The 20,439-nt window shown below is 42.4% G+C and overlaps 1 protein-coding gene and 1 pseudogene across 1 annotated transcript in view; both read left to right on the plus strand.

Moving 5' to 3' along the window:
* Positions 1-20,439, plus strand: part of MCCC2 (methylcrotonyl-CoA carboxylase subunit 2) — a 73,207-nt gene that overhangs the window by 14,858 nt on the left and 37,910 nt on the right. Inside the window, exons 3-6 of the mRNA XM_077898118.1 lie at positions 1,529-1,613; positions 3,493-3,594; positions 9,903-10,030; positions 12,000-12,112. Coding sequence (XP_077754244.1) covers positions 1,529-1,613; positions 3,493-3,594; positions 9,903-10,030; positions 12,000-12,112 — 428 coding nt within the window. The remainder of the gene's footprint in view (positions 1-1,528; positions 1,614-3,492; positions 3,595-9,902; positions 10,031-11,999; positions 12,113-20,439) is intronic.
* On the plus strand, positions 8,944-9,863 carry LOC144313452 (ATP synthase F(0) complex subunit g, mitochondrial pseudogene; annotated as a pseudogene).

Below are 20,439 nucleotides of genomic sequence, written 5' to 3' on the forward strand. Positions count from 1 at the left end.
CACCCAACTCCCCAAAAACCCGCACCAAGGCCTGGCTTTCCTTTCAGTGCCTTAGGTTCATTTTTTCTTTAAATATTATTATTTTTTTAAAGATTTTATTTATTTATTTATTCATGAGAGAGACAGAGAGAGACGCAGGCAGAGGGAGAAGCAGGCTCCCTGCTCATGGGGAGCCAGATGGGAGACTTGATCCTGGGACTCCGGGATCACTCCCTGAGCCAAAGGCAGATGCTCAACCACTGAGCCACCCAGGTGCCCCTTAAACAATATTGTGATTTGACCTCATTACACTCTTTTGGAAGTAAAGTTTTGCCTCCCAGAGTTATTTTCATTTTAAAAGAAGGTGAGATGTGTGATAGAATTTTCTTGGTAAGCTTAAGGCAGATATAGTCTTAGAACTATGCCATCTTTCTCTTCAGAAAAAAAAAAAAAAAAAAAAAAAGATCCCCTGGATAGAGTAAAGAAGCCTGGTTTGAAAAGCAAGGTAATACTTGGGAGCTTGTTTTGAAAAAGACAAGAACTCGTTTTCTTTCCTAAAAAATAGAACCCCAAAGAAGTAGCTTTCTTAAATAGCCAAACACTTCATTAGCATGAGAGCACATTAAGATAAAATTCGTAGGCAGCAGTGAAACTGCACATACTGAGGGACTGTATGATCCTTCTGCTTCTGGTCTGATCCCTTGGCTTGCTGAGAGTGAGCTGTCCATATTCCTGAGCCAGTGAGCCAGCGGCCGTCCTTGTGGCCGGGTGGGCTTTGGTGTGCTGTGCACCTAGGCAGAGCCTCCCTGGTTACCCCGGCGGGCTCCTCACCTGCCCTCATGTCCTTGGTCTAGAACAACAGCAGGAAACCCCAAAGACCATCTGAGTGAAGATGCTAACACAAGTGGACTAAATTTTAGTTGATGTATTAGGTGTGCAACTGTCTCCCATTTGGAGACAGTGTGAAACGTGGGCCTCGTGCCTTTAGGCAAGTCCTGCGGTGCTTGTCGTGGAGGTCATTTCTAAAATAGTGCTTTTTGCCTGGTATACATGAAGGTTGGAATTTTTCAAATTTTGTAGTATGTAGCAGAGGCTAGGTATTTGTGATAGGTACTTAATAAATAACCACGAGGTGAGGAGGTATTTACAATGTGTTTACAACTTAGGAGTTGCAGAGAAGATAGTATGGTATTTAGGTAATCTATGCTATGACTTACTGTTATTTATTTACTTATTTATGTTACTACTTAAGTATTATGTTGTTTAAGTAATTTCCAATGAATTCAGAAAATGTATGAAATCAGAGATCAGTTGTTTTATTTATTTATTTTTGTTTTTTGTTTTGTTTTATTTTTTTAAATTCCCATTTGTGTACATCAGAAAATAAAGCTTGTAAGTTGAGTGGATCTGAAAATTAGCCATTTCTCAAAAGACACTTTGAAGTTTTAAAATCGTGCTCTATTTGGTACTGTTTTATGTTTTTCTGGCCTTAAATTAATTGGAGACCTTACATGATGTCAATCTAATCGAATCATGCTTTTTATCATAGGAGGCAGCCAGAAAGCCCGAGAACGCCACATATCAAGAGGAAAACTTTTAGCCAGAGAAAGAGTGGACAATCTCATAGACCCAGGGTTGGTAAAGCCCGAGTGCTTAACTCCGTGTTCTCTCGTCTGTGGTACTTGCTTAGACAGTTTTATAAATAAATGATTTTAAATTCTGGTTCTTTCCGTAAGATTTGACAGTAAATGTTTATTGAGAGGCTACTAAGTGTCAGGCACTGTGCTAGGTGCTAGTGATAGGTCAGTGAACAAAACGGACAAAGGTTCTTGCCTAGATGCAGTTTACATTGTAGCAGGAGGGGATGGAAAATAAATGATTATTGTGGTAAGTTACATAGTATAGTAGGTGATAAATGTCATGGGGAAAAAGCAAGAACAGAGTAAGGGAAAGATGAGGGTCAAGTGGTAGTTTTAAGTAAGTTGGTGAGGGTATAGGCCTCATTGAGCAGATGACATCTGAGTAACAATTTGAAGGAGTAATGAGAGAGAGAGCCCTGAAAATACTGGTGTAAGGGTGTTACAGACAGAAGGAATGGCCAGTGCAAGGCCCGGAGGTGGGACTGTGTGGGGTATGTTGATAGACTCGAGAACCCTGGGTGCCAGTGGGTTAGGGGTTGAAGGCACAAAGGGGAAAGTAGTAGGAGATAGGGTTCAATTCTGTAAGATCTTGTAGGTCAGTGTAAGAATTTCAGCTTTTATCTGGGAGAAGTGAGGAGACTCTGTGGGGTTTTAAACAGGAGACTATTATGATCTATCTGACATGAATTTGAAAAGAGTTATTGTAGCTGCTGTTTTGGGAGAATACTGTGGGCAGCAGGGGTGGAAGCACCAAGATGAGATTAGAGAGCACTGTGGCAGTGATTTAAAGAAGATACAGTGATGACTTGGATGAGGGTCATAGTAGTGGAGGTGATGAGAATGTTAGGGACTAGACATGTTGTCAAGACAGAGCTAACCCAACGGATTACCTGAAGGATTGGAATGGGAGGTGGAGAGTGCAGGTGGAGAAAAGGGAATGAGGACCCCAAAAGAATTTCTTACGACATGTACCCGTACTCCCAACCTGGAGACGGGCACTGTTAACACGAGGTTTATATCCTTCTAGAATATTCTTGTGTGTATAGGTGTTAGACACATTTTCTAAAAAGACTTATTTATTTGCGAGACAGCACGAGCTGGGCGGGTGGAGGTGGACTCCCTACTGAGCAGGGAGCCTGCTGTGGGGCCAGTCTCATGACCCTGAGATCATGACCTGAGCCAGAACTGAGTTGAAGCCAGGAGTCGGTTGCTTAACTGACTGAGCCACCCAGGTACCCCTTTTTTTTAGACACTTTTTTTTTAACTAGAGAAACAGAATCATACTAAATGTGATATTTTATAACACCTTTTTCCTCCTACTTGCTGGATCTTGGACATTTAAGTAAGTGAAAGGCAGAGTAATAAATTGGCAAAGAGCCTGGTCTTTGGGGTTAAATTGCTTATTAAAACCCAGCTTTGCCACTTACTAGTTGTGTGACTTTAGACAAGTGACTTAATTTCTGTGCTCTAGTTTCCTCATGCATCATTGGGGATCATGATAGGCTCCACCACAGGCGGTGGTTCTGAGGAACAGATGCGTCAGGTTTCTGGAGCTCCTAAAAGAGAGCCTGGCGTGGGGTAGGAGCTTCCGTGAGTGTTAGGTGCTGGTCTCTTTCCCTACTAATAAACACATTTGTACAACATCTTTTAAAAATAGGTACCTCGTGTTCTGTTGTATGGCTATAACATGTAAATCCTCAACATATTCACACTAGATTTTGGGTCAATATTCTTTTTTTTGTAGATTTTGTATGTGTACAGCATGCATGCTTGAAACATTGGCTCATCACTCTTTTCCATGTATAACTGTTTAAATATGCTTTTTTTTTTTTTTAATGACTTTAATTCAAGCGATATCCTTTCTTCCCTTCAGGTCTCCGTTTCTGGAATTATCTCAGTTTGCAGGTTACAAGTTATATGTTAATGAGGAGGTCCCTGCTGGTAGCATTATTACAGGCATTGGGAGAGTATCAGGGTGAGTATTCTACTTCAACTCGATAATGCACGTCACGGCTTTGCGTATGAATGTGCAAGTTTTCTGCTGTTTGTATTTTGTAGGACTAAGGCTTTCTACCCTGACGTGTATTAGATTGACCTGTGGAGCTTTAGAGACAAAGATTGAAGGAGGGAAAGAAAACCCAGCACAGGTCCTGGGTCTTGAATCCCAGCCTTCTTCCTTAATCAGAATCTTCAGGTGTGGGCTTGGCTTCTATCATTTTTCAAGGATCTCTTGCATATCTAGGGTGAAAAACCAGTGTCATAGAGAAGTTGTTCTTCAAGTGTGGCTCCCCAGGTAGCATTGGCATCACCTTAGAACTTGTTAGAAACATAGATTATGGTGAACTAGAAGTTTCTGGAAATAACTTTGCTGATGTTTGCTCTATCTCATTAAAGAGAGACCCCCCCCTCCAAAGAAAATTTTGTCCTATTTACCGAGCACAGGATACCGAGGGGGATAAAGGAGTTCGCCCACGGTACATGCGCCCAGAAACGCAAAATCGCAGCCTGGGTGGCTCAGTGGTTTAGCGCCGCCTTCAGCCCAGGGCGTGATCCTGTGGAGACCCGGGATCGAGTCCCAAGTCGGGCTCCCTGCATGGAGCCTGCTTTTCCCTCTGCCTGTTTCTCTGCCCCTCTCTCTGTGTTGTCTCTCATGAATAAATACATAAAATCTTTGGAAAAAAAAAAAAAGAAACATAGATTACTAGGTCTTCTCATGAAGTTACCAAATTAGGGGCATGTAAGTGGCACAGTTGGTTAAGTGCCCAAGTCTTGATCTTAGGTCTGGTCTCGATCTCAGGGTTGTGAGTTCAAGCCCTTCATTGGGCTCCATGCTGGGAATGGAGCCTAGTTAAAAAGAAGTAACTAGGGCAGCCCGGGGGGCTCAGCGATTTAGTGCCGCCTTTGGCCCAGGTTGTGATCCTAGAGTCCTGGGATTGAGTCCCACATCTGGCTCCCTACATCGAGCCTGCTTCTCCCTCTGCCTGTCTCTGCCTCTCTCTCTCTCTCTCTGTCTCTCATGAATAAATAAAATCTTAAAAAAAAAAAAAAAAAAAAAAAAAGAAGTAACTAAACCAAATTTTGAGGGTGGAACCAAGCAATCAGTGCTTTTAATAAGCCCTCCAAGCTTCTCGAATGCTAACATTTGAGAACCACTGTAGACTTAGGAAATCTTGATTGCTAGAAGTTAAATTTACTTGTGTATATTTATGTACGGCCTGACATTTACCATCTCAGGATAGCACGGCAGGCATTGTAATAAACACTTCCCACTGGTTAGTTGTAACCATCACCGCAGCTCTGTGAGAATGGGTATTATTGTCATCATCACCATTAGGCAGGTAAGGAAGCCTGGTAAATGACTTAGCAAGGTAAATAACTTACCTGAGATCAAGCCACTGGTGGAGCTCAGCTTGGACCTCAGGTGGTTGGATCCTGAGCCTGCTAAAGTTATATTTGACACAGATGGTGGTTTATGGTGTGTGTTCCTCCACCTTCTTCCTATGATTGGTGCCTTCGGGGGAGGTACAGCTACAGCCACTGGCCATTGTAGCTTCTTCCTTCCTGTATCCCCAACACTCCTCCACAACTCTTTGCAAGCTATGATTTGCTTAATATTCACCCAGCGTGAAGACTTTTTTTTTTCTTAGAGTCTTAGGGGATGCTTACAAATAAACCTTTAAAAAAAGAATAAACTTGGGAATCCCTGGGTGGCTCAGCCGTTTGGCGCCTGCCTTTGGCCCAGGGCGCGATCCTGGAGTCCTGGGATCGAGTCCCACATTGGGCTCCTGGCATGGAGCCTGCTTCTCCCTCCTCCTGTGTCTCTGCCTCTCTTTCTCTATCATAAATAAATAAATAAATCTTAAAAAAAATAAACAATGCAGCGCTAAACTAAATTCATAATCATGAAATAACTAAGTAAGTAGGGTAGGTACTGTGAATTCTATTCTCCAGTGATGATGATGGTCAACATGTTGGAACATGCCCTTCTACTTTTCCTGTGCATGTACTACTATTTCATTATTATTGATGCTTTTTGTGTTTTTCATGTTCATTTTTTTTTTCTTGGTGCCTTGTTCTCAGTTTATAAGGTTCTCAGTTTGGAAGGAAATTGAATTGCACTTAGGAATCGTATGAGTTCAGGAGTTATCAGCCTCAGTTAGAATCCTGGCTTCAGCATTTTGTAGCTGTTTCATTCACCTTTAGCAAATTCCTTGACCACTCACTACCTTGGTTTTCCCATCAGGAAAATATGATTCATTATAAAATGAAACAGTCATAGTAGCTACCATTAGAGGGTTGTCCTGAAACAAGAGGAAGAAACGAGGAAACGAAGAGAAACACCTCTGTCCTTTAAGAGATTTACAATACAGTTGATACTCTTGCCACTGAGGGTAGACAGGCAGTTGTGGATAACAGAGTAGATAGAAGCTTTCTTCCTTGCAGCCTGGAAACTTCATAGAGCCAAAGCTATTTGGAAAGTCATTAAAAACTTTTATACCTTTATTGCTCTTTTTATATATTTTCCAGTAGTGTTAGGTATATTGATACAGGCTCCATGATCCATCCTTCCTTCCTTCCTTCCTTCCTTCCTTCCTTCCTTCCTTCCTTCCTTCCTTCCTCCCTCCCTCCCTCCCTCCCTCCCTCCCTCCCTTCCTTCCTTCAAGATTTTATTTATTTATTCATGAGAGACACACAGAGGAGAGAGAGGCAGAGACACAGGCAGAGGGAGAAACAGGCCCCATGCAGGGAGCCCGATGTGGAACTTGATCCCGGGACCCCAGGATCACACCCTGGGCCAAAGGCAGGCACTAAACTGCTGAGCCACCCACGGATCCCCTCCATGATCATTTCTTAATAGACCCCAAGAAATTTATTTTTATTTTTTATTTTTTTTAACATGTTTTTGTCTTTTTATTTATTTTTTTTAAAGATTTTATTTATTTATTTATGAGAGACATAGAGAGAGAGAGAGAGAGGCAGAGACACAGGCAGAGGGAGAAGCAGGCTCCATGCAGGGAGCCTGACATGGGACTCGATCCCGGGTCTCCAGGATCAGGCCCTGGTCCGAAGGCTGCGCTAAACCCTTGAGCCACCCGGGCTGCCCGACCTCAAGAAATTTAATGAGAAAACTTGTATAGAATTTATTTATAAACCATCTTAGTTTCATATTGAGCGTATGCATTTTTCCCACGAGACTCCTCTCCATTTTGGCCCAGGCCAAGGAAAGACTTCCCTTTTCCCTAGAAAAGGGGCTGTGCTAGTAGTGTTGGATATTATGACTGAAAAAGGTTCACTTATTTACTAGGTGTAAAGTCGCAGTTCATAATAGTTTAAATGGATCTTTTTTACGTAAATAGTGTGTTTGTATGTATCGTCACCACTCTTTCTCTGGCAAATGGTAGATGCTCAAACTAGTTTGAGGAAAACGAGGGATTTATTGACCCTTAACTGACAGGTGTGGGTATCGCTGGAACTTAGGAGTTCAAACAGTGTTGTCACAGACTGGTTTTTGGTTTTATTCCTAGATAAGCTTTTTAAACCCAGAGACAGAGCTAGCCATAGGCATTCCTGGTTTCTATTCCGGAGGATCAGTAGCTGAAGTAGGAGAGCTCGTATGGGGTTAGATTTGGGGTCCAAGCCCATTACTGAACCACAGGGTGGACTCTGGGTAGAAAGGCCTGGTTCTTGGATATACCTTTGAAGATAGGCTTTGGGGGTCAGTCCACATGAATTTGGTAAGAGGCAGTTTCTGAAAGAAAGTTTAGGGGATCCCTGGGTGGCGCAGCGGTTTGGTGCCTGCCTTTGGCCCAGGGCGCGATCCTGGAGACCTGGGATCGAATCCCACGTCGGGCTCTCGGTGCATGGAGCCTGCTTCTCCCTCTGCCTGTGTCTCTGCCTCTCTCTCTCTCTCTGTGTGTGACTATCATAAATAAATAAAAAAAATTAAAAAAAAAAAAAAAAAGTTTAGTCCTGGGGCAGCCCGGGTGTGAGTTCCACGTCACACTCCCTGCATGGAGCCTGCTTCTGCCTCTGCCTGTGTCTCTGCCTCTCTCTCTCTCTCTCTCTGTCTATCATGAATAAATAAATAAAATCTTAAAAAAAAAAAAAGAAAGTTTAGTTCTGTCACCAAAGTAGTAGATCCTGGGTAGGTAGAACCAGTAGGTGTACAGTGCAGGTCTTTTTGTGGACTCATTTTATTTTTCACTCTGTAACATGTCTGTGACCTTTTCATAAACAAGTGGCTCCGTCTCTTACGGAAGGTCACATGTCTAGCAAGTGGCAGAGCCAGAATTTCACCACAGCTTTTCTGACTCCATAGGTCCTTTCTGGTATCAGAGCTTGGTGAGCTTTTGCAGGGCCCCACCCCCAGGGCGGGAGAGCGTGAATATGCTCTGGGGGTATGAGATGATAGCCTTAGCAACCACTGTAAGCTTAAATTCCCTTTGAAGTCTAGTTTGTTTACTAAAGTCATGAAGAATTGGCATTCCACTTTAAAATATTAACTATAATGTGGATAAATGCTTTATAGTGGTTAACATTGGTGCTCTAATTGGCCACACACCCTGTGAGGGGAGCACAGTGCTACCTCAGGCCACTATTCAGCCACTCTTCCCTACTTTCTTTGCAAACAGGGATTCAATGACTTGATTTTTACAATTAAAAATAATATAAAGTGAGAGTTTTAAAAATAACCATAAATAGGGGTACCTGACTGGCTCAGTTGGTCGAGCATACGACTCTTGATCTCGGGGTTGTAAGTTTGAGCCCCATGTTGGGTGTAGAGATTGCTTAAAAATAAAATCTTAAAAAATAATAATAATATTGTAAACATAAAGAAGATTAAGTTTTATAAAGAACACACTGTTCACCCAAGTTTCCAGGCAGCCCCCTGACCTTCCCGTCTCCTGGCAATGGTAAGCAGTTTCCCTTACAGGTGGTCTGCGTTCACCATTCTGCTCTTTATGTGGTGTTTGTGGGTGTAACACTCAACCAACTGGTCTTGGTGAGAAAGTACCATTGATGATGCATTATAGTATATGTTTTCAATACACTCTTCTTATAGTTTTCTTTTATTGCTACTTTAAGCAAGATACTGTATTTTAAACATCTTTTAGTTTTATAGAAAAGCATGTGGTAGTAGCATTGAAAAACTTTTGAAAATGTAAAAAAAATAAATTCCTTTGGTGTGTCAACTTTCATTTTTGCAAAATAACCTTCCTACAAGGAAATTTAGTGGTTTACTATGATGGATTTTCTCACTCTTGAGACTTGGATTTTTTTTTTTTTTTTTTTTGTATCATTATCTTACTGTAAAAGAACCTTTATGAACTGTGGCTGAGGTTGTTAGTTTTTCACAGCTAATACAGCACTGATGACTGTTTACTTTTTAGAGATTATTTGAGAGAGAGCAAGCACACAAGCAAGGGGAGGGGCAAAGAGGGAGAAACAAACTCCCTGCTGAGCAGGAAACCTGACCCAGGGCTCAATCCCAGGACCCCAAGATCCTGACTTGAGTCAAAGGCAGATGCTTAATGGAGAGAGCCACTCAGGCACCCCCAGGACTGATGACTTTTTAAAAATCAAGTGTGAGTTTGTAAAGTTGTTCATAGTGATCATTTTTTATTACATAAGTGAGTGTGTGAACTGTGATTAAAGCTTGTTTTTGTATCATGAGATTGTCTGCTAATGATTGTCATTGGTGGAATGTACTAGAAGTTGAATGTTGTATTGGGGTGTCTTGTAATGAGATGTAATTGGCCTTTAGACTTTGAAAAAGGTCTGGGGTGACAGAACTTCCATCCTGGAACCATGGCCCAGTTCGTCCGTAACCTCGCTGAGAAGGCTCTGACACTGGTGAATGCTGCTGTCACTTACTTGAAGCCTCGATCGGCCACATTTGGGCACTATGCCAGGGTTGAGCTGGTTCTTCCAACCCCTGCTGAGATCCCTACAGCTATTTCAAGCTACAGCTTGAAAAAAATAGTCAAGAGTGCTCAAACTGGTAGCTTCAAACAGTTCACAGGGAAGCTCTGCTGAATGATTTGGTGGCCACCGAGGTGTGGATGTGGTTTTATGTCGGCGAGATCATAGGCAAGTGTGGCATCATTGTCTGTAATGTTTGAAGACCAATCTTTAACATCTCTATATGGCTTATTATTTGAGTGTTTTGGACCATGTGTGATCGGACTGATATTTGAATAAAATAAGATAATGTATTAAAAAAATAAGTAAACTTTGAAGAAGTCTCTCCTATTCTCTTCCTAATCAAATTCTACCTTTCAGAGTGGAATGCATGATTATTGCCAATGATGCCACCATCAAAGGAGGTACCTATTACCCAGTGACTGTGAAGAAACATTTACGGGCGCAAGAAATTGCAATGCAAAACAGGCTCCCCTGCATCTACTTGGGCAAGTCACAATAGTTATAAAATGAACTATTTTTAGCTGGTAAAATACAATACTGTTTAGAAGGTTATATATGATATCAGCAATGGGTATTTTTTAAAAACTGTTGATTTATTCCATAATTACAGAAGAAATAATTGTTCTTTGAGAACTAGTCCTAGTAAGCGGGGGCTGCGTCCTGAACTCCTCTGTCATCTGTGAGACCCAGCAGAAAACGTTTAAAATGAAGGGGCGCCTTATATAAACAAAACCAAGGGGCAGAGAAGAGCTCTGGGACAGAATCAGGGGGCAGCTCCTACCTGGAGCCAAAGGGCATCTTCTCTGTGGGGCTCTCTCACCTGACCCTGAGCTGCCACTGCCACCCTGGGGCTCACAGATGGGTGCTACTCTGGCCTCAGGCCCTGGCCTCCGTCTACCTGCTGCTCAGCACACAGGGTGAGGAAAAGATCTCACCACCATGTTGCCAAATAGAACCCATAATAACATCACAGGAATAACCTCTGACAGTATTTTCATGTATGCCAGTTTTTTCTTTACATGTGTGTGGATTTTTTCCTTCTATGTATTTTGTTTTTGTCTTAACCTTAAGGAGTTCAAACTATGAAAAAAATAATAGCTAATATTTATGTATCTCTTGAGTGCTAGGTACTTTGTTAAATACTTGAATAATTTCAGCAAATGCAGTTTAAAGAAATTAAATTTTTAATGAAAATAAATTTATATTTGAAATTAAAAATACATTTAAGTCTAAGAGTATTTCAAAAGCAACATAAAAGCAAGGCAGTTTAAAACTGATACCACCTGGATATTGGATATTGGTTTAGGTTGATGAAATGCCAGCATGTGTATATTATTCATTTGTGTGGGTATTTAAACAGTCCTGACGTAGAGATTTTTTTTTCCTGCAAAAGTGTATTTACCTGGTTGACTCACAATGTGAATTCTTTTTGTACGTGTAGAAAACAGCAAATGAGGCCCTACTGCTTACAGGTGCTGGGCCAAACTCCATAGGGGATGTTGTCTCTGTCTTGGGTAAAAGCTTGAATGAATTGGAGACAGCATGTCATGTATTAAATAACAATGAAGGTTTTAGTGTACGTAGGCAAGAGTAGTAGGCATTGGAACTAGCTAAGTTTTCGTAGCATTGCTATGTGCACTCACTCTGGGCTGAACTAGGTGTTTTACATACATTATTTCATGTCATCCCAGGAACAGCTCCCTGGGAGAGCTAGTTTTGTCACTGTCATTTCACAGGTGAGGAAAGCGAGGCATAGGATGGCTAGGAAACATGCCAGTAATCATACAGCTATGAAGTCATCATGCTCTGTTCCAAATTTAGCAGACGCTCTTATCCCCCTCTCCGCTCTGCAGTAAAAACAGTCCCATGCCCAGTTATATGATAAATTTTCCCATGAATTCCGTAGGTATTTTTGTAGTGGTTTAAGAGAGGGAAAGTCACTTTTTTAGCTGAACTGGTTAAGAATATATGGTGTTTCTGAGGCTTGCACCCTCAAAGGAGAGAGTGTCCTAAACCTTTCAAGTGGAATTTTGCACAGGGAGGAGAGCCTAACAGATTTGGGGAAAACAGAGAAGTTTTTGGCTGTGTTGGAGAACTGAAGAAAGTTGCTGTAATAGCTTAGAATGGTGGGGCATATTTTTGGTGAATGTGATTAAGAACTGTTGTTGTGGGCAGCCCCGGTGGCGCAGCGGTTTGGCGCCGCCTGCAGCCTGGGGTGTGATCCTGGAGACCCGGGATCGAGTCCCACATCGGGCTCCCTGTGTGGAGCCTGCTTCTCCCTCTGCCTGTGTCTCTGCCTCTCTCTCTCTGTGTCTATGACTAAATAAATAAAATCTTAAAAAAAATAAAAAAAAAAAAAAGAACTGTTGTTGTCATTGACACATGTCTCTCTATGTATAGGGTATTTTGTTCACTCAGAGATGTACTTACTTCTGTCATTTCCCTTGTCTTCAGTTGATTCTGGAGGAGCAAACTTACCTTTCCAAGCAGATATATTTCCAGATCGAGATCACTTTGGCCGTATATTCTATAACCAGGCGATTATGTCTTCTCAAAATATTGCACAGGTAACTTATCATTAATGTACTGCTTTTTGTTCTAAATGCTTTTGCTTAACTATGTTTGCTGAGATGACTTAAAACAGAACTTAATTATGGGCACACTTTTATACTGTCATAAAGGCTGTTCACCATAGGAAAAGAAGTTTTCAAAAGAAAGGGCACTGAGTAATTGCTTTTTTAGGATTATACTCTGAGACACTCTAGTGCCTATATGAGGAGATAGGTGCAAGGAAGATTGCTGTAGCATTGACACAGCAAAAGTTAACAAACAATCTAAGTGGCCAGTATTGGGAGGTGAGTAATACAATTTTTAGCCGTTAAAATGAATGATGTAGAATTGCATGCATCAACATAAGTCTCAGAAAATAAATAAAAATAGAATACATAGTCACTTGCTTTGTATGTAGACAGTCACTGCCTGTCTCTCTCTGATTCTCTTTTATTTTATTTTATTTATTTATTCATGAGAGACCTAGAGAGAGAGAAAGGCAGAGACACAGGCAGAGGGAGAAGCAGGCTCCATTCAGGGAGCCCGACCTGGGACTCGATCCCAGGTCTCCAGGATCCCGCCCTGGGCCGAAGGTGGCACTAAACCGCTGAGCCACCAGGGCTGCCCTCTCTCTCATTCTCTATGTATGTCTTTCATGAATGAATAAATAAAATCTTAAAAAAATTTCTTTTTTAATAAATAAATAGAAACTTCACCTGTGCTCACTTTTGCACAGAGGGTCCTTCCATTACCTGATATGAGATTCTTACCGTGATCTTTAGAGAGGAAACCAGCCTATTTAATCTGGTATTATAACTTGTATAGTTGTATGGTCCTTGTGTTAGTTTCCTAGGGCTGCCATAACAAATTGCCACAAACTGAGGGGCTGAAAATAACAATTTATTCTCAAGTTTAGGAGGTTGGAAGTCTGAAATCAAGGAGGCATCTGTGCTGGGCTCTTTCAGAAGACTTTAGGGCAGGGGATCCCTGGGTGGCGCAGCGGTTTGGCGCCTGCCTTTGGCCCAGGGCGCGATCCTGGAGACCCGGGATCGAATCGCACGTCGGGCTCCCGGTGCATGGAGCCTGCTTCTCCCTCTGCCTGTGTCTCTGCCTCTCTCTCTCTCCATGTCTATCATAAATAAATAAATCTTTAAAAAAAAAAAAAAAAAAGAAGGCTTTAGGGCAGATTGTGTTCCTTGCCTCTGCCAGTTTCTTTTCTGGTGTTCCAGGTGTTTCTTTGGCTTGTGACTCTGTGGCTCTGATCTCTCTTATAAGGACACTTGTCATTGGATTTCAGGCCCACCCATAGAATCCAGAATGATCTTATCTCAAGATCCTTACCTTTATTACATCCTCAAAGACTCTTCTTCCAAATAAGGTCATAATCAAAGGTTCTAGGGATTCAGGTGTGGACATATTTTTGAGAGGCCATCATTCAATCCACTATAGACCAGCCACCCTGCATGCTTATTCTTTGCCCTGTCTTTCCACTTGTGTAGCTTGTAAACGGCCTACTGTAAACCAAGCACTTTTTTGGTAAATAAAACCAGGTAGGATTTCTGCTCCCGTGGAAGCTACAGCTTAAAGTGCTTTAAAAAAAAAAAAAGGCTTTTTAAAATGAAAATGTTCATATATTTTTGAATAAGCAGTACCTGACCTGCCTATGATAAAAAAAAAAATTTAAAAATGTCTAAAGGGCATTTGAATGCTTTCCCTTTTCCTGTTTTATTTTTGTTTTTTTTTCTTTTCTTTTCTTTTTAAGATTTATTTACTTGACAGAGAGTGAGAGTGAGAGCATGAGTGGGGGAAGAGGCAGGTGGAGATACTCCTAGGATCTCAGGATCATGACCTGAGCTGAAGGCAGTCGCTCAACCACTGAGATACCTAGCGCCTCTTAGTTTTTTTTTTTTTTTTTAAAGATTTTTACTTATTCATTCATGAGAGACAGAGAGAGAGAGAGAGAGGCAGAGACACAGGCAGAGGGAGAGGCAGGCTCCATGCAGGGAGCCCGACATGGGACTTGATCCTGGGACTCCAGGATCACGCTCTGGGCCAAAGGCAGGTGCTAAACCGCTGAGCCACCCAGGGATCCCCTTAAACATTGTAATATCAGTATTTCTTTAGTTTAGCCACTTCTCTTATCATATCTTTTTTCTATTTCACTCTAGTAGGAAGTTTAGGGTAAAAGTTTACCTTCCTTATTCTGATGAACCTCTTGGAATTTGAGGAAAATTTCCAGTTGCTATTGTGAACTAGTCTCCATAGTGCCTGTTCTGATCTTTTCCTGAGTAGGTGACCTCTAACCCTCATGTCTGCACTGAAGCTCTTGCTTCTACTTCATTGAAGAAGTCAGGCTGTGTGTGAGCACTGTTGAACTACAACACTGTGGCTTTGCCTTCTTTTATCCCAGAAACAACTGTCCCTCTTCCTCTCCGAGCCTGAACTCGTCCTTTATGACCCTAATGCCAACCTCTCCTTTGTGCCTCATCATTTATCCCTTCTCTCTCACTTTTTTTTTTTTTTTTAATTTTTATTTATTTATGATAGTCACAGAGAGAGAGAGGCAGAGACATAGGCAGAGGGAGAAGCAGGCTCCACGCACCGAGAGCCCGACGTGGGATTCGATCCCGGGTCTCCAGGATCGCGCCCTGGGCCAAAGGCAGGCGCCAAACCACTGCGCCACCCAGGGATCCCTTCTTTTTTTTTTTTTTTTTTTTTTTTTAATTTTTACCTTCTCTCTCACTTTAATTTTTTTTTCATCCACCTTTTATTCCCTCACAGCCAATAAACTACATTGACTTCTTCTGTTTTTAAAGGGTAAAGAAAAAGCATAAAAAATACTGCCAATAGAACAGAACCTTAACAACTGGCCCAGGACCTTTGTTTCTGACTGCTCACTCTCCCGCTAGCCTCCTAGAGACCAGATTCTCACTCCATGTGCCCCCTTGGTCTTGTCATTTGCTCCCTTCCTAGAGATCCTCCTTAGGCTTCAGGCCTCTGGCCTTTCCTTGTTTCCCGCTGTCTCCATGTCATCCTCCCCACCCCACCCAGGAACTTGTCCTGAACAGTTTTATAAACGCTCAGGACCTACCTTTCATCTCCATGATCTTTGCTGACCTCCCATTTCACCTCTGCTTTCCCTTGGGTGTTCTGTCTGCTTGGATTTCCCATTAATACTTACAGGCTCAAACTAGACTTTGAGCACGTTTGCTTTTTCACTGACTGGTTCCTTCAGCCATGTCCCTGTTTTGTCTTGATGGTTCTTCCTTCTTGGTCTTATCCCTAGGATTGAAGCTTCAATGGCTTCCTGACTTCTGTTTCTGCCCCCACCTTATCCTCTCAGGTTAAAAATAAAAAAAATCTATCTGTCTTCCTAATTTTTGTATTCCCAGGAGCTCCTTTGGTGCTGAGAGATAATCAATATATAATACACCTTGTCCTCTCTACTACATTCCTACTGCCATCACCACAGGTAGTTCAGAGCTGCGCTGCCAGTTATGCTGTGGCACTAGCTTCGCCTGCCCTATGTCCCCGACTACCTCATGTCTCCTTTTCTGTCCATTGTACGTGTTAACTGGAAAGTTATTCTTCATCTGGTTCCCTGGCTCTAAACCACAATTTCTACAAAGCAAACTTCATATTTATTAGCCTGATACTTAAGACCCTTTGTGATCTGGTTCCAGTCATATGTTCTAGCCTTATTGCTCACTGTCAAGGGCTGTTGATCAGAACCAGTCACTGTAATTCACATGCCCCATGGCCTTTTGTGACTACCACTCAGGTCCATGCTGGGCCCTCCCTCTTGCATTCCTTACAGTCTGAGTTACTCTTCATTTTCCAAGTGCATCTCAGATGCTGTCTTTTCCAGGAAGACTTCCTAGAATCCCTTCCTGGAAGTAATCTTTTCCTCCCAACTCCCATAATTTCTGAGTTATACCTTATTAATGGCATTTATTCATTTTATATAGATGTGTCCTGACTAATTTTTTTTTTTTAATTTATTTATGATAGAGAGAGAGAGAGAGGCAGAGACACAGGCAGAGGGAGAAGCAGGCTCCATGCACTGGGAGCCTGATGTGGGATTCGATCCCGGGTCTCCAGGATCGCGCCCTGGGCCAAAGGCAGGCGCCAAACCGCTGCACCACCCAGGGATCCCTGTCCTGACTAATTTTGCTGACTTGACTAAGCCACTTGAGATAAGAGACCATATCAGAAGATACTTCCTCCATATTTATTAAAAGAGTGAAATTCTTTGTAACTATTCAAGTGATACCTGACATACATACTGAGTACTAGTTCTTAAATTTTATTTTATTTTATTTTTTTTAAAGATTTTTATTTTTTTATTTTTGGGATAGAGAGAGAGAGGCAGACACACAGACAGAGGGAGAAGCAGGCTCCATGCAGGGAGCCTGACATGGGACTCGATCCCGGGACTCCAGGATCAGGCCCTGGGCTGAAGGTGGCGCCAAACTGCTGAGCCACCCGGACTGCCCTAGTTCTTAAATTTTAATGTATGCTTTATTATTTACTTAAAACTTTGACTTAGATGGCTTGATAAAAACAAGTTTTTATACTTGATTATTCCTTTTAAAGTTTTTGTTTATATACTTTATTACATAACACAATCACTTGTTATTTTTTTTTTTTTAATTTATTTATGATAGTCATACAGAGAGAGAGGCAGAGACACAGGCAGAGGGAGAAGCAGGCTCCATGCACCGGGAGCCTGACGTGGGATTCGATCCCGGGTCTCCAGGATCACGCCCTGGGCCAAAGGCAGGCGCCAAACCCCTGCGCCACCCAGGGATCCCAGCAATCACTTGTTGTAACTCCAGTTATGTTATATGTGCATTTTGGGTTTTGTTTTGTTTTTGTTTTTGTTTTTGAAAAACACTTGTTAGCATTTAGTGACCCGCCCGCCTTGTGACTTCAAGCTACTAAGAGGCACACCCTTAGTCTTCTCCTCAGCTCTTCTACTGAAGAATTTGGCCTTCGTGATGGAAGAGATGCTTTTGGGACCTTTCCATTTCTTAAAACTCTGTAGTAGCCCGATCACACCACATCAGCGATAGGAGCAGTTCCACTCTGGTTTTTAGCAGCTTTTACCCATGTCTCCTCACTGATGAAGGTCCTCAGTTTATGAAGGTTGACAGTTGCACAGACGCTCTCATTCCTCTTTAAGTGGTAATGTCTCGTACCAGCTTCTTCGTGGTAACCTGGGGGTGAGATTTGTCTAAGGTGACCCTGTGGTGATATGTGCCACCAGCATTAGCCCAGCCTCCTGAGTGCTTGCCGATGTGGCTCTGGCCACAGCTCACAGGGCCCTGAAGTATCTGGGTCTTCCTCAGTCTAGATGTCGTGTCAGCAGTCCAGATAAAAGAGGGAGGCCGTCATGTGTGCATATTGATAGGGAGCACTAGCTTCCTTACTCATTCAGTTCCTGCTTTCCTACCCAAGGTTGGTTTTTGTTAAATGTTATTAACCTTTGCCTATTGTAAATTCACTTATCCACTTACTTCTAAGATGTATGTATCTTGACAGCCCTATCTCTGTTGTTCCCTATATCTTTGCAGTGGTAAAAATGTAGACAGATTCCTACAGACCTAAAAGGCTTAACATTTTTGATTTTGCTCTCCAGGAGAAAAAATGGTTATATAAGGTACCTGCCTCTATTTCTCTTCTGTTTCATCTTTCCTTCCTTTCTGGTATGCTTTAGGACCTGTTTTTTTGTTTTTGAAGTTTAAAGATTTGGCATACTGGTGTCTGGTGGTCTTGCTTAGAGTCTCCTGTCCTGAGGAGACCTTCTGTGGGCTTTCTGCAAATCCATAGTGATGTCTTGATGATCTTGGGAACACACTTCTTTTATTTTCCAGACTATGGGTCCATGTTGCTGGCTTTTGAAGTATGAGACTTCTAATTCTCTTCAGAGGTGGAATCTTTGTTTTCTTTAGGTCTCACATCACCATTAACTTTTAAAATTAGTAGTGGTCTGGTCTAGATGCATCTTTGCCACATCACCTCTTGTCCTGTTTGACTGTAATCTTTTAGTGCACCAGGAACAGAATATTCTTGATTTCTTCTTTCCTTCCTTCCCCTCGCTTCCCCCCTCTTGGCTTCGATCATTATTTTTAAAATTTATTTTCTTTGCTTCAGATGATAGTAATTGTTTTGAGGGGCTTAGTTAGGATAGGCATTGTATATCGCTATCTTTTTTTAATGATTTGTGTGTGTGTGTGTGTGTGTGTGTGTGTGTGTGAGAGCGAGCAGGGAAAGGGCAAGAGAGAGTGAGAATCTCAAGCAGACTTTGCTGAGCACAGAGCCCTAAGTGGGGCTTGATCTCATGACCTGAGATCAGGACCTGAGCTGAGATCAAGAGTTGGGCGCTCAACTGACTGTGCCACCTAGGTACCCCTGTTTTATTTTTCCTGGGTGCAAAAAAAGTTGGTTTTATTAAAGCACAAGGACAGGACCTGTGGGCAGAAAGAGCTGCTCATTATTTTTAAAATGCATTCCTGCCCATGAAGTCAGATAAGGCCTGCGGGGGATGAAATCACTCTGATGGCTTTGAGGCTGACAAACAGATTGGGGAAGAAACAGGACGTTCTGGGTAAGGTGGACTTTGTTTTCTGTGCACATTTCAGCCTATTTAGCACAGATAAGTACGAGTACTCCAGAATCAGTGGTGTGATCAGTCAGTATAATTGATAATGTTCTTAAATTTTGGACAGCTGTTGAATTAATGTGTGTATTTTGTGGCTTTTATTTTTTAATGGAGACTCTGTAGGTAGGCGAAGGAAACAGTGTGATACAGGCATAATTGCTTTCTGCATTTGCTTTAAAAAAAAAAAGACCTTATTTAATTATTTGAGAGAAAGAAAGACAGGGCAGGAGTAGGTGTAGGGGCAGAGGGAGAGGGAGAAGCAGGCTCCCTGCTGGGTGCAGAGCCTGATACAGGGCCTGATCCCAGGATCCTGAGGTCATGACCTGAGCTGAAGTCAGACGCTTAACTGACTGAGCCACCCAGGCACCCCTACTTTTTTTTTTTACAAATATTTATTTATTTATTTTAAAGAGTGGGTAAGGAGAGAGAGCAAGCAAGAGGAGGAACAGAGGAAGAGGGAGAGAGAGAGACTCAAGTAGTCTCCTTGCAGAGCCCCGAGCCCGTTGCTGGGCTCAATCTCACAACCCTGAGGTCATGATCTGAAGTGAAATCAAGAGTCGGACACTTAACCTACTGAGCCACCCAGGCGCCCCTAAAAACATACTCTATTTTTTTTTTTTTTACATACTGTATTTTTAATGGCTTTTCCATCAAGCAACTGAGACCTTCCTCCCTCTAAGTTCTATTACATTTATCATAACGTACCTTTGAACTAGAGGGTCTTATGCAATTTTTCAGTGGAAGGATGGAGGTCTAGAGTTCACATAGCTTTTCAGAATTAGGTATAAAACCTCTTGACTCTCTCAGAGACCCTTTCTATAGGGCAGGCTGCTGACCTACAATATGTAAATTGGTTTTGGTGCAATGAGAATCAGTCTCTATTTGTTCAGGCACGACCTGGAGGGTAATGAGATTTTGTCGAATGTTTTTGCAGACTCTTACCTCTGTGGTATAGTACCTTGTTTCCTTTTACTCAGAATTTCTGTGTGTTCTCTCTGTGGCAGTGACAGCAAGTAGTGTAATGCTCAGAAACACTGCACTCTTAACCTTCTTGCTGCTGTCTTGCTCTCGGTGCAAGTCTCGAATCACCTCACCCTGGTGAAATTTGGAAGTTTTTGGGTTCATCAGCCAAGAAGGAATTCTTGAGATGTCTTTGGTGCAGAAAGGTGGTTTTATTGAAGCCCAAGGACAGGACCTGTGGGCAGGAAGAGCTGCCCTGGGAGTGCGAGGAGTGACTGATTATGTACTTTTCCATTAGTAGGAGTGAGGGAGAGCATAAGTCTCCAAGGACTCTGGAAGGGAGGCTCTCAGGACCCCAAGGGGCTAGCTGCTGCCAAGATAAGGTTCCCTTTAAACATGAGGACACTAAGGCTGCCCCGAGTTCTCCAAGGAAGGTCATGGCCTGTGTGTCTCAGGATCTATCAGTGGGCTGCACGCTGTGAGGAGATTTAATTTAAGCTACATCTCTCTTGCCTTTGTTTCCCTCATCCACCCTGTTAGAGGGATCTCTTGGTTTGTCCATGTCCCAGGAAGCCCTGCTCACAGGTGCCTGGGGGAGCTGTCATCTCTCAACAGAGTTCTTGGGGCTTCCCCTTTGTTCTGAAGCGGATAAGAAAGTCACTGTCCTGGGTCTCCTGATTGGGTGCCTGTGCTGAGCCTCCATTGCAAGCCAAATCTCTC

The sequence above is a fragment of the Canis aureus genome, chromosome 5, assembly GCF_053574225.1.
Source record: "Canis aureus isolate CA01 chromosome 5, VMU_Caureus_v.1.0, whole genome shotgun sequence".
Lineage (NCBI taxonomy): Eukaryota > Metazoa > Chordata > Mammalia > Carnivora > Canidae > Canis > Canis aureus.